The sequence below is a fragment of the Notechis scutatus genome, chromosome 4, assembly GCF_049901735.1.
Source record: "Notechis scutatus isolate UNSWTSFEM ecotype Mainland chromosome 4, rNotScu1.2, whole genome shotgun sequence".
NCBI lineage: Eukaryota > Metazoa > Chordata > Lepidosauria > Squamata > Elapidae > Notechis > Notechis scutatus.
Genome location: NC_142012.1, coordinates 73,018,686 through 73,032,253, shown reverse-complemented (window position 1 = coordinate 73,032,253; position 13,568 = coordinate 73,018,686). Strand labels below are relative to the sequence as shown.

The 13,568-nt window shown below is 40.8% G+C and overlaps 1 protein-coding gene across 3 annotated transcripts in view; it reads right to left on the bottom strand.

Annotated features, from left to right (window-relative positions):
* Positions 1–9,404, bottom strand: part of ZSWIM8 (zinc finger SWIM-type containing 8) — a 75,799-nt gene extending 66,395 nt beyond the window's left edge. Inside the window, exons 1-2 of one of the 3 annotated variants that reach the window (XM_026674245.2) lie at positions 8,256–9,404; positions 69–222 (exon numbers count right to left, since the gene is read on the bottom strand). In XM_026674245.2, coding sequence (XP_026530030.1) covers positions 69–222; positions 8,256–8,433 — 332 coding nt within the window. In that variant the 5' untranslated portion in view covers positions 8,434–9,404. The remainder of the gene's footprint in view (positions 1–68; positions 223–8,255) is intronic. The other 2 variants (XM_026674246.2, XM_026674247.2) reach the window with 2 other exon arrangements.
* Between the last annotated feature and the right edge of the window lie 4,164 nt (positions 9,405–13,568).

Genomic DNA, 13,568 nt, shown 5'->3' with positions numbered 1-13,568 from the left:
AACTGAAAAGTTCTCCTTGTTTGCAAGAAGTCAAAGTCCATTTTAAAGGAAATAATAAGGGATACTACCTGATGTCTTCTTCATTCTCTGGAAAGCTCCAAAAGGCAATGCGAAGCTGCAGTTGCTCAGGCACAGGTGGGTAGACTTTTTCCACTACTTCAAATGGAATGTGAAATGCCACCTGCTTTGCTGACAGTTCCACCAAGGGGATCACCGACCCATCTAAAGGAATGAAGAGTATTGGGCAAGTTATCTGAATTCTGCAGAATTTTATCATTAAGAACTAAGGAAAAGGGGGGAAAAAACTTCCTGGCTTTTCTAAGTACAAAATAATAATAAGAAACTATAAGAAGCAGTCCTAATGTTCATAAAGATTAAGATGTCAAGAGAAAGTATTGAATAGTCCCTTTTGTCTTCAATAAACCACTTGCTATATAAACCAATACTATAATAGCATAGTCATAAAATCACTGTGATTTTGAACATCATCTATGGGACATAAAAACAAAAAATGTCTAACACAGAGACAAAACATTTTAGTCTGTTTACTCAACCTCCTACCAAATTAAAGATAAATCAAGCAAGCAACACAAGTCATACTAAGGAAAAGATGAAAATTAGAATATGCTTTTCCATTCATCAGTCATACTATCAATTACTCCCCAACTGTGAAATTAAACAAATTACCAAATGTAGTATTATTTTTTCCTTTTTCAGTTAGCATTTACTAATCAGTCTTGAATACTGAGAAGTACACATTTTATATAAGTCTAGATCCAGATAATATTCTGTTGCTGCAACATAAAAAAGCTAAACACAATCTAGTTAGAGAGCAGATGCAAGGCTCTCTCCTTAAGAGAAAAATATTTTGTGCTTCGGAAAATCTAAATATTATTTCTAAGTACAGATAACTAATTTAATCAGATGCTGTGCTAAATTTTAATTTATTTAGTCTTTGAGTATACTAGAAGTTTTATCCTATCTAATTTTTACTTTTCTATACATGTAGACCATTCTATATAATTTTAGCTTTCCAATTGACTTTATTAATTTATTGGGAATTGATATATTACTTGAAAACCATTTCTCTGAAATCACTAATTATAGTGGATCAGCATAATCTTATGGTTTACTGGGAAAATTGATGTATTTTTGCAAATCAAATTCCACAAATTGTATCTTTTAGTATTTGCTTTTGTTTATGCAAAACCAATTTATCTCCTTAAAAGCTATAGACATACATCTTCATGCTACAACCTTAGGAGCATGCATTATAGAAATGATTTAATCTCCCCTTTCAGTTTTGCATTTTATTTCTTGAAAAGGAAACCTACATAGGAATCCTACCATTTTCAGACCCAGATTAGGAGAAGGACAGCCCCTAAAAGACGGCAGTGGTAGTAGTACTTCTCAAGTAGGTACACCAAGGTAGAAGGTAGGGCTAGGGTATTCAATGAACTTGTAGGAGAGGAGGCTTGAAACAGATGAAGCTGTGCTGCTTCAAGGAGCATAAATGGGAACAAGTGAAACAAGTCAGCCAAATCATTTTTCCTTATTGTTGAAAGACCCTCCTTCTTTTTTTAAAGCATAGATAATAAACACACCGAAATACATAGCAAAATTTATTTTTAGTTTTCAGGTTCAACAGGCTAGTTAGTTGGGCCTGTAGAAGGACAATTGTGTTTATCTATGGTGCAAATGAATAAAAAAAAGTCTGATAGCTCTTTTACTAACTTTAATTTAAAATCACAACCTCTCACAAACTGCAGCTCAGCTTATCAAGCCCAGAAAGTGGCTAGACTGATGTGGGATTTAAACTGGGGTGAGGCAGAGGAGAAGGAATGAGGGTCAGATTACTGGTATCTTATCAATTATAAAATGTGTTTTTAAAAAACCAACAATCTCAGCAGCTCCTGTGGAAAGGAACAAGTTGTCACACCACACGAAGGATGAGAGTCAAACCTGGACAATTCTGAAAAGATCTACCATGTCTAAAAAAAGAGGGAAGTCAGTATATGCGGTTTTTCAAATCACGGTTTAATTGCTTTCCTGTTATCAGTGGCCTACAAAATGATTTGGACAACATGGATAACTATGAACTAATCAAGACACACAGCAGTGGTTTAGAGATATATTGTAGCCACAATCTCTGCTATAAATGCCTCACTTATCAAGGAACCACACACAAAAATGTTGTTTGCCAAGAGCCAAAAGAAAACAACTCCTACTAAACTACATTTTCAGTGGAAAAAGAAATAGCTGCATGCTGAAATAGAACATTCAGGCTTCAAGCAAAGAAAGGAAAGAAAAACCAAAGTATCCTACATAAAGCAGAGGATAAATCTAGCCACTTAGAGCCCCTACTGTAATTACGTGAACAGAAGTAGTTACCCTGGAAAAAAACAGAATACACAGAGATGTTTGAAGCAATCCTCGGGAACAACACAGAGGATTTATGAAGGGGTGGGTGGGGGAGAGCACAGCCTGTCCAAGATGTGAGGAAAGTCAGAACACAACTACCACACCTTAACATAGCTCTGAACACCAGATTTGTTAAAAGGATATTACTATTGTATCAGGAATGTGTAAAATAAGACTACAGGGAAGGATGTAAGACCAATGATAAATTTCATACTACATCTAGATTTAGAATTTGTACATCTATGCCATTTGTCAATTCTGAACACATTTCTTTAGAGTTTTTTTCATCCTTCTCAATTTTTGGATTCCATACTTCCATTTTTGGCCTGTCTCCCTATCAATGTGCAAAGCTTTTAAACTGCAGATATTACAAATAATGAATCTTGGATAGACAGGGAATATGCCACCCCAAAAAATGCTTTGATTGGGTAGGCCATTATTGCCTTACAATGAATCCACAGCATTGTCCATTATGTTCATTGGAGAGACCATGAAAACATTATAAAAAAGAGCCTAAATAGAATAATCAATAAAAATTATATAAATGTAATTATCACTTTGATACATTTTCTAATTATGTATTGTTCATATGAATAAGTCTGTTTCTTCTCAGTTTTGAATTTTCCTACTAGAATGAATGGGTAATGAATGAATATAGATTATAGTGTGTGTGAAATGTTTGAGGTGGGTCAGACAGGGAAAGCAACTGAGAATCACACTGTAAAATAAATACATGAAATAATGAACTGGTAGAGAAAAGACAAAATTGTATTTGATCAAACCTCTTGAACTTCTCAAAAAGAGAAGTTTGAAGAAAAAAAGTAATGTGTTGACATAGTAGAAAAATTACAGTTACATAGAAGGGTATGGTGATACAGCAAGTGGCATAAACTAATTTTAGTTGAACTTTGTTTGTCCCTTATTTGTATCTTCAGCTTACTTCTTTCTTGTTTTTTTTTGCACCACTGTGTAATGTTGCTTACCCTGAAAGGAAACAAGATGGGTATTTTGCAAGGTTTCACAAACCTTAGTGATGCCTTTGCAAATAGCAATTCATTATTCTTGCACTTGTTTCTAAAACTGTTTGCCCTCTCAGCCATAATGCTGAGAAAGCTACCAGTGCTTTCTTTCCTCTTTGAAATGTTAGCCTTATCCTCATCATTATCCTCCCATTTCATTCTTGCAAGCTCTTCTTTTTTCTGTGGGTAAAGATTTTTTAGCAATGTGCAATAAGAAAATTGTGCAGAGCTATCATCTGCTTTCAAAATGAGCACAATTCCATGCACCACTGCTTTTTTCAGTATTCTCCATATAGTATCAAATCAATAAATATTAAATGGTAGACAATATTAATATCAAAAATTTACTCAGCAAGTGCTTCCCCATATTGCTCGCACCTGATAATGTTACCCATCAAAAACCATCAACTCACTAGAGCAAATTTCTATTTCAACAAAAGATGTAATACCCCCATATGAATGCTTTTATCTGAAAGCAAAATAAAATTTATTGAATTATTCAAATACCCGTTCACTCAGTCCCAAAATACTGTTCTGTTTTTCTAACATGTCAGGCTGGGCTACTTGTATTCCTAGGGCAGTATGGCTGAATTCACAGAAAGCAATTCAGCACAATGTTTGAAATATACTTGTAATATATGGTAGTACCTTCAGCTGCTCTGTTATTTCTAGTGTTATTTCTAAGTGATATTTCTGCTTTTAACCTTTCTGAAATTATAGTGGGGGTACTTGTTTGGAAAAAAAAACATTTTAAGTGTCATGGTGTATCAATAATACAGATTTCATTAACTGGCAATTAATTTATCTGAAAGTTATGTTCCAATAGCACCCAGCAAGCAGAAAATACTCTTTCACCTTTAGTATCTATGGAGATTCTCAATCATCCAGGTCATGGTTGTCCAAAAAGTGCTTTTCAAAAGGCAACTGGACTTTGTTTTTTCTTTGAAGATCCTTCACTTCTCATTCAAGAAGCTGAAGAAACTTCTTAGATGAGAAGCAAAGACTTCAAGGAAAAAACAAAGAAAACTCAGTTGCCTTTTGAAAGGCACTTCTGCGACTTTTACTCTTAGAATCATGTCAAAAAGCAAATTGTGTCAGGCATTACAGTCATTAGGCATTTAACCAGAATAGTTTGGGGAAATTAAGCTTTCATTGCTATGGTCACTTTATCATTAAGGCAGCCCTTCCCTCTATGTATTTTTATTTATGTATTTATTCCATGTATATATCACTCATTTCACATGGAGGCAATTGTATTTGCCATTCCCCATATAAATCTTTGGAAATCATTTTTGGAAAGGTAAATATTTCTCTGCAATATTGCTATTTTTTGCTGTGATTCTCGTGAGTAGTTTAGACTCAAGATATACTATAAATATGCATTCCTTATAAGGCTTTCAACTACTTCAGTCCTCTTAACATACAAAGAGCTTTATTATTTGATGCAAAGCTAAGCACTAGTTGACTCTTATACTACACTGAAAAACATCATAGAAATAATATACGCAAAGTTCCACTGACAGCAAATTTTATCGGAGCAATTTACTTGTGCTTTCTTTTGGAGGGTGGTCAGAGTAGAATAACACAAATCTGAGACAGATAAAATAATAGAGTAATACTGGAGTGTAAAACTTCTCTGCTCCTACTACTATTTATATCCAAACACAATTTTGATTCTATATATAAGCCAATAACAACTCAATTTAAAAGTTCATTAACCAAAGCCAAATTAATTCATTATTTTATTTTATATATATCTGGATATAGAAAATCATAATAAAAAAGTTTAATATAGTTTAAAGTTAGCTAAGTCTATTATTTTAAAAAATCATTCCCAACATTTCCCATGTGCCACTTCTTACTTTTAAATGCCTCCTATGGTAACTCAACCCTTCAATTAATATTCTACTTACAATGATGCTTATGCTCCCTGTTTACAGATACAGAGACCACTGTCAAGTCAGCACCTTTACATTAAATCATTAATTTGTGCCTAGCCTACTATCAAGTTAACAAAAAAAATACTACTCTATTCCTCAGGGAAAAACCTTTTTAAAAAAAACATTGTAAGAACTTTAAAAGAAAAAATGTGAATTTCTACCTGACAGCTTTATTCTTATTTTTATTTTAATTCTTATTTTCTGTTAAATTTATTTTTAGTATGCAATCAATGTCAGTATAAACATCATATTGACAATTTTATTGAATCTTCATGCCATCAATCTAACTATATTTCCAAACTTTTGTTCTTACCGTCTTACTTCACAAGGGAGTTTAAAAATGCACAATAGTCTGAAGGATCTATGAAGAGTTCCAGAATTTCAGATTTTTGTTTGTTTTCATAGATAATACACGTGTTCAGTCATGTTGCTTTCCCTTTATGGTTCCGCTCCCAATACCCTAAACCTTATTTTGCTTCCTTGTTGGCTAAAGTGAAAATCTTTTCTCTTAAACATTCTAAAAATGTTTATATTATACATACAAACATTGGCATTTTAGGATTGATACCTTAAGAATATTTTGAAACAAATAATTAGAAAAATCAGCATTTGGTGTATTGGTTTTTTTCACACCAAATATCTATACTCAAAAGAATAATCAGAACCTGATTAAAAAAAACACTTAGAACCGATACAAATTAAACCTTATCCTTTAAATTTTTGAAAAAAGTTCTACACATTTCTACATTTTCATCATAAAAAACTCCAGTTATTTAAAAACAAACCTAATGTTAAAACATGAAATATAACTTGGGAAATAAAAATTAACAGTTTAAAAAAATTAGGCAAGCATTTATATATTGAGGTGGGAGGGATTTCCAATACCAGGATGTTCTGGGTCAACTGAAAACAGTAACTATGATTACTTTTTAATTTTCTCATCTCATTAAATATTGCAATTTAGCTGTATCCTCTTGAAAAACACTGGTGCTATCCTGGCTTTTCTCAAAACTGACTTTTATCCTATATTTTGTTTTTGTGTTTTTCATTCTAACACATGTTCAAATCATGAAATTAAGCAACTTATAAAGCTATTTCCCTCCTAGAAAAAATAAGTGTGTAAAGTGGAATAGATTATTAAACTACAAAGTATTTTATTTTAAAAACAATCTTAATTCTCCAGTCTTAATTCATTTCATATTGGCACACCCTGCAAAAAATTTATGTTTAATAAACTGATTGGACATATTCACCATCTTCTTTAATGTTTTTGTTTTGTTTAATGTTTAATGTTTTTAAAGTAAGCTGCTGAGTAGCTTTAAGAGGATACAGTCTTACATGATGTAAGGATTAATTCAAACAGCTATAAATCTCATATAACTGATCTTTCATCTTACCCAGATATCGATATTGATGACCTATAGATCACATATTCAAAAATATTAGTGTTTCATTTTCCACTAATGTTTATAGAAGTTATCTACCTGTGTGCGTGTATATACACATACAAATATATACACATATATACATATTTGTAACACTACAAAAGTATTTCCTAATGTTTCTACCATTTCTTTGGTGCAATGATTAAAGGCACCAAGCTAAATACAGGGAGGATGTAGTTCCAATCTTAGTTTAGGTATGAAGTCTGAGGATGATTTTGGGCCAACTCTTCTCTCTCTTTGTGTGTAGGAAGACACACAAAATCTTGGAGTATGTTGCCAAGAAAACTGCAGAAACTTGTTTAGGCAGTTGCCAGGAGTCAAGACTGACTTGAAGGCACAAAATTATTGTGCATGTCAGGGAGCAAAAGCAGGTTATGACTATACTACATGAGATTGCATGTTCACTAATCTAAAATAACCTAAAATAAATAAAGCTGAATACAAAAGTAAGGTGAATGTTTTCCCAAATTCTGTTAGCCAAAAGAAATGCTTCAGTCGTGTTCACAGATCAAAGGGCATACAGATTCTTATCGTGTACAGATGCACTTTTCTTTCAACCCATGAGTGCTTCTACTATTGATATCACAGTTATGTTTAGAGCACCTACAGATTCATTTAATTTCAACAGAAGCAAGAACAGCTGGCTGTAAAATAAAGCCAAGTTAATCCCAGCTGATGTCAAAAACACATCCATGTATTTTTCTCTGCAACAATGCAAAAATAGTTTGTTATTTCCTTCTTCCAGGATGTTTCTTCAACTTTCCAATACTACAACAATAGTATTCCTGGAGGGTCAACCCTGCTCCACTTCTGAACCCAGATAAAATGTATAGTAAATTGCTGTTAAGATGAACAGATGCTACATTGGATCAATAATTTGTGGTACTCTTAAGCTGCAACATCCCAAGGATATTTTTTCACCTTTAGGTACTGATAAATGGTTCAACTACTTCCGCCATGATGTATTCTATCACGTTTATGATCACTCTCTGTAATAATTTGAACAGGCAATATAACATGCTAATTAAACCCCTGAGGAAAACTAAGCCGAACCGAGGAATTCAGAACTTTCTTTAAGGAAGACTTTTGATGGGTAAATATGCTAGTCCAGGCAGTAAAATGCTACAAACCCCAGGAACCCCCTCCGCCTGGCAAAGGATGAAAGCTGAGAAAAGTAGCTTAGGAGCACCTGAGCTCCTCCCGTTTTATCTAGTTCTAGTTAACTGCCTCTGTAAGTAGAAATCTTTCCACACTTGCATAGCCCCGTTTCTTGCCATGCAGTCCCATGCCTCAACTTAGGTTCGATTTTACTGACAGGAACTTATTTTTGCCCCTTCTGACCGAGGGGTTGGCTGTTTAGCCAGGAGCTTTGTGCGCCCCCATCTCCGCCGCTCCGGTCAGCCCAGCCCCGCGCTAAGCGTCCTCTTCACCTTTCATTTTGACAGTGGGGGAGTTGGGTCCGGCTGACTGTTTCCGCCATCCTCTCCAGTTCTGGCACAGGCTCTCCGCCTCAGAAATGAAGGAGCAAAGCGAGTCCTCCTCAAACCGGTCCGAGTCTTCGAAGGAAAACCTTTCCCCGTCTTCCCACTCGGCAAACATGAGTTCCATCACATCCAAAAAAGCAGGCGGAGGAAAAAGACGGGCCGCGCGGCTTCCCCGGGAGACGCAGCGAGGCCGCTCCAGGACAACCTGTATGGTCGCTGCTTCCACCCCGGCCGCTCCTCCGCCTCCAACAGACAGCAGTCGCACGAGAAGCCCGGCGGCGGGCAGGCGCGCCCCGGACGCAGGAGCCTGCAGGGAGAAGAAAAGCCCCGGGGCGCCCCTCAACTCGCGGGATGCCGGGAGCTACCAGGAGCCGGCGCCAAGCCCGGCAGGGCGGAGAAGCGCGCCTGAAGGAGCCCCGGGAAAAGTGCCCAGGCGCGGGGAGTTCCCGGCGCCCCTCTCGAAGGCCATTGTTCGCCCAGAAAGCCTAGAGGCCCATTCCGCGCCCGGCCCTCCTTCTCCTCCTCTGCCGCCCCGAAGACACGCGAAGAGCCCGGGGGAGTCCGCTCCAGTTCGGTTCCCGGCCGCCCGGACCCGCCTCTCCGCGTCTTCCTAGGAAAACTCTCTGGGGAACTTGGCGCCAAGTCTCCGGCGGCAGCGGCAGCGGCAGCTTTGGCCCTCCCGGAAGGAAAGAGCCCAGCGGAGAAAGAGTCACGCATTCACATTGACACGCGTGCACACGCACTTGAGGGAGGAGGGGGCAGCCGCACGGCCGGGCCGCGCGCGGTGGAACGAGCGAGGGAACCGAGAGGAAGGGAGGCGGCGGCGGCGGCGGTTCCTAGGTGGTCTCCAGGTCAGGCGCGACTCTCCCCTGCGGAGGACCGGGCAAGATCTGCACCCGGGGTTTAGCTGCCAAGGCGACGGAGGGACCCTCAGGGGTGCCCAGGGCCAGCCGCTCCCCAGCGCAGAGGAGGAAAGCGGGGAGGGGGCGGCACCGTTCCTGCCGCCTCCCCGGAAAGGGCTCGCCTTAAAGCCCCACGACCTCCGCTCGGCTGCCGCCGGTGCTGCCGCCGCGCAAGCACTAAAATGGCCCCCGCGCTGGAGCGAGCGCCCCCCCCCCCTCGCTCTCCACTTAGCCCGCCCCCTCCAGCTGACGCTCGTTTCCGTCGCGCAGCTTCCGGCTTCCGTCCGCCCGTCCGTAGAGGTTGTTTCAGGCCCACCTAGAGGTACACCGAAAAGAGAAAAATTAGAGACGCCGCTAAGATTTGTTTTCAGGGCCGACTGCAGCGCGTCCTTCTGCGTTTCTTGATCCTGAAAAGAGTCTTACTGAGAGAAACAAGCAAATCAAAGGAGAGAAATTCCTTAGGTTGTTTAGGTTGCTGCGCATGTCCGTCCTCCCTTTGCCGAAGTAGTAACAGCAGCAGACGCTCTTGGTAGCTTGTCCTATTTTCCTGAGGGATTTATTTTTAAAGCTTTTTAACAATGCTGTCTCCCAAGTGGGAGAAGGTGATCAAGAGGAAGGACCCGGTTATCTGTCTGGCATGCGAGCTGCGGCTCAGGGGGCAACCCGGGTCCTGCTTTCTTGGGTGCCGAAAGGACGAGGGGCTTCCATCTCCCCAGCCTGCCCACTTTAACTGGAATGCGATCTGTTCCAGCCTTTGCTCTCCTGCCAGCCATCCCTGCTCGTATTTGTGGGCTCCAGCTGTCCTTTCCATCCCTCCCAGATCCTCTGTGCTGTGCAGAAAGTTTTTGGGATGGTGGCAGTCAGCTTTTAAAAGAGACTGGACAGCCATTTGTGAAATGGAATAGGGTCTCCTGCTTGAGCAGGGGTCGCCAACCGGTGGGGCAGGGACCACTGGTCATCCGCAAGAAAATTTTGGTGGTATGCAAAGAAATGTCACCCCCAGAGTAATCAGGCTGCGCGGGAACACAAGGCTTGTGTCGCTTGCCTTGCGAACAACACGAGGTGGTGAGGGGAGGGGGGAAAGGGCAGAGGGGGGAACTTGCCCCATTGGCTCCACATGCCTGGCCTGGCCACTGGGCTGCTTTTTTCCTGCTTCTTTCTTCTTCTGCTATTGGCTGCATGCAAGGAAAGAAGCAAAAGTCTTTCTTTCTCTCCCCCAAACTCTGCCAGAAATGAGTCTTTGGGACCCTGCAAGGCCTCCTGCTCCAAGAGGCTGCGCCGGCACGACAAGTCTCACAAAGATTCATTTCTGGCAGAGTTTGGGAGAGAGAAAGAAAGACTGCTGCTGCTTCTGCTGCTTTCCTTGCATGAAGCCAAAAGTCTCTCTCTCTCCCCCTGAGAACTGAGGTGGAGATGGTATCCTGCGATCCCAAATAAAGAATGATCGATTAGTAGGAAAATGGGGTGGGGAATTTTCCTGCAGTCTTTTTGGGGGATTTTCCCAGGGTCTCTGGTCCACAGGATTTAAAAATTATGAGTTTGGTGGTCCCTGAGGTCCAAAAGGTTGGCGACCCCTGGACTAGAAGACCTCCAAGGTCCCTTCCAACTCTGTTCTGTTTGGTGGTTGACGTGGCTGAAGCCGCCTCCAACCTCAAACATTCTGAGAGTGGAAATCCAACATGTCTGAAATGGACATGTTGGGCAATGCTGCAATAGTCACTCTCATTCACAATTCTATAATATTTTTCATTTCAAGGTTTTTTGTTTGTCAAATTGTCATTTTTTTTTTCAATTTTGAGCCTTCAGCATTCTATCCATTCCCTAAGTATGTTCTCTAAACCAGAGGTTAGCTACCTCATGCCTGAGACACCATCAATTAGTACCATCCAACCATCAACATTTAACACACGTTTAAAGTATCACAAATATGCAAAGGCTTATAATCAGAATTGGAAACTGATGGTTTTCAACCAATGGACTCGAGTGTTGGAATGAAAACTCCAGTCTGGGTTCCAAGCCAGGAGAAAGATGCTGGAAATGAAATGGAGGCTGATTGGAAAGAAGGGCATTGTTTATTGATGAGCAGAACCAACAACAGCATGTAGTTCTGGGACAGTTGACAAATTGGTTTGATGGGTACATGGATTTTTATAGAGTTCTGAGATGCTGCTATGGGGGTTGTGCAATGTAGTGAACCTTGTGCCTTTTGCTAATGTTGGTGAGTTAATCTTATTATGTCCTAAAGGTCATGTTCCCTTCTTAGAATTTGAGTGGGGGATGTAAACTAGATTCACATACTTCAGGAAAAAGATTAACAGGTAAAATCATTTAAACACACAGTAAATGCAAGGATGAAACTTTTCTTGTAAATGAACTTAAGACATTCGCTAATAACCTTGTGTTTTTCTTAAAAGCACAGAGGAAAGAAAATTGAACTCTGTTCTTCCACCTGTGCAGCTGGCCAGGCTAGACCAGGAAAAGACTCAGTGCTCTTTTAACAATTTAAAATTCATATCTGAAGGGATCAGAGACACTTAACAGCTGCAACAGTTACCTCAAGGACACACAAAGACTTAGACATAACACACACATACACAAAGACAAAGAGAGGAAAACAAAACTGAGGTTTATACACACTGATCATTCCCACAATAAATCAATTAAATTGGGGAAGGCACAAATCTTAAGGAACAAACCACGTGGTTGCATAGGAGACAGCGACACAGAAAGAAAGAGAAACAAAAAAAAAATCCCATGTGATACTGTTTTTATATTGTCCCTTTTCTTTTAAGTACCTTTATTTAGCCAAATTGGTCTTCCTGTATCCCTCAGCAAAGCCCATTTCCTACAATTCCCCCCCCACACACCTTTTTTTTTCCCAATTCATGCCAGTCAGGATTTTCATCTGCTGCTCATTCCATGCTTCCAGCAAATCTCCTAAGGGGTTCTGCCCAGGAGTGGGATTCAAATAATTCAACAACCGGTTCTTTGCCCTTATGATTTCTTCCAACAACCAGTTCACCAAACTGCTCAGGAAGTTAACAACCGGTTCTCCCAAACTAGCTGAATCCTACCACTGTTTCTGCCTGTCACCTTCGAACTGTTGCTTCCCATGCTCCCTCTAGATGTGGGGCTCACTTTGGCTCAGTCAGGCTCAACAACAAAAATTCAGCCGCCCACGGTTTTCAAGCAAAAAAAAAAAATGTCTGAGGGGGACTCCTGTTCCCTTACGGAGTACAGGCACCCCTTCCCTTGGGAACTTCAGCCGCCCACGGTTTTCGGATCTCTTTCTGATCCGGGAGGATCTATATCTTCCGCAGTAGTACTGGCACCTCCTTCTCCCCCTTAGTGCTTCCAGGATCAGGCTTTGCTTTTGGGCACAGGACAAAATTAAAACAACAAAATTTCCTTCCCACCCTTCAATCACACCCTGCTCAGGCTTTCCTTCTTGTATACAGAAGGTCCCACACTCTGATGCCCCCTCTGGCTTTTCCTGTCCTGATGGTCATGGCTCTGTGGAGCTAGCAACAGGCAAGAGGGCGGCTAGAGGCCAAAAAAAGAAATGAGATCCAGCTGCTGTCCAAGGGTGAAGCCACACACACACACACACACACACACACACACACTTCTTCCTTCCCTAACAAAAGGTCCTGTACTCTGGCAAACCTCCCCCCTGCTCTCCAGACTGCTGGTCTTTCTGCGGTTAGGAAATGCACAGAGGAAGCAAGATCCAGTTGTGTTTGGGAGAAGGACCCTCTCTCTCTCACACACATGCAGTCGTACACATATGTCCCACACTATTCCATGCTTTAAAATTAAAATTTGGAGGTACTCACCTTCTTTCCAAGCAGCCTTTGAGCTCAACACTCAAAACCCCTTTAAAACCTTTTTTTTCCAAATGACCAAGGTCCAGGAAAACTCACCCCACAGACTCAATGGGTCTGTTTGCCAGCAAGGGAATCTTACCTGGACCTGGTCCATTGGTTAGGTTAGCTTGGAGTCCCATCTGCTTGGGTGCCAATTGTTGGAAGAATTATCCTTCTGGGTTCAGTTCCAAGTGGGGGAAAAGACACTGGAAACATGGAGGCTGTTTGGAAAGACGGTTTAATGGTGGACAGCAGGACCACATGGCTTGGAGCGCCAAAGTGAAAAGGACGATCACATGCTTCAAGGTGTTGGGCGAAGGAAAAGAAGGGAGGGCTGAGATGCTGAGAGTCCCTTATATACCCTCTGTTGGGCCCACCTTAGTGGTTTCCTGTTCCTGTGCAAGAAATGTATCCCATTGGCTGCCAGACTCCCAGGGGCGGGGTCTTAGCTAACTTTGTAGGCTTTGGGTGGACCACATGGCTTCACCTGA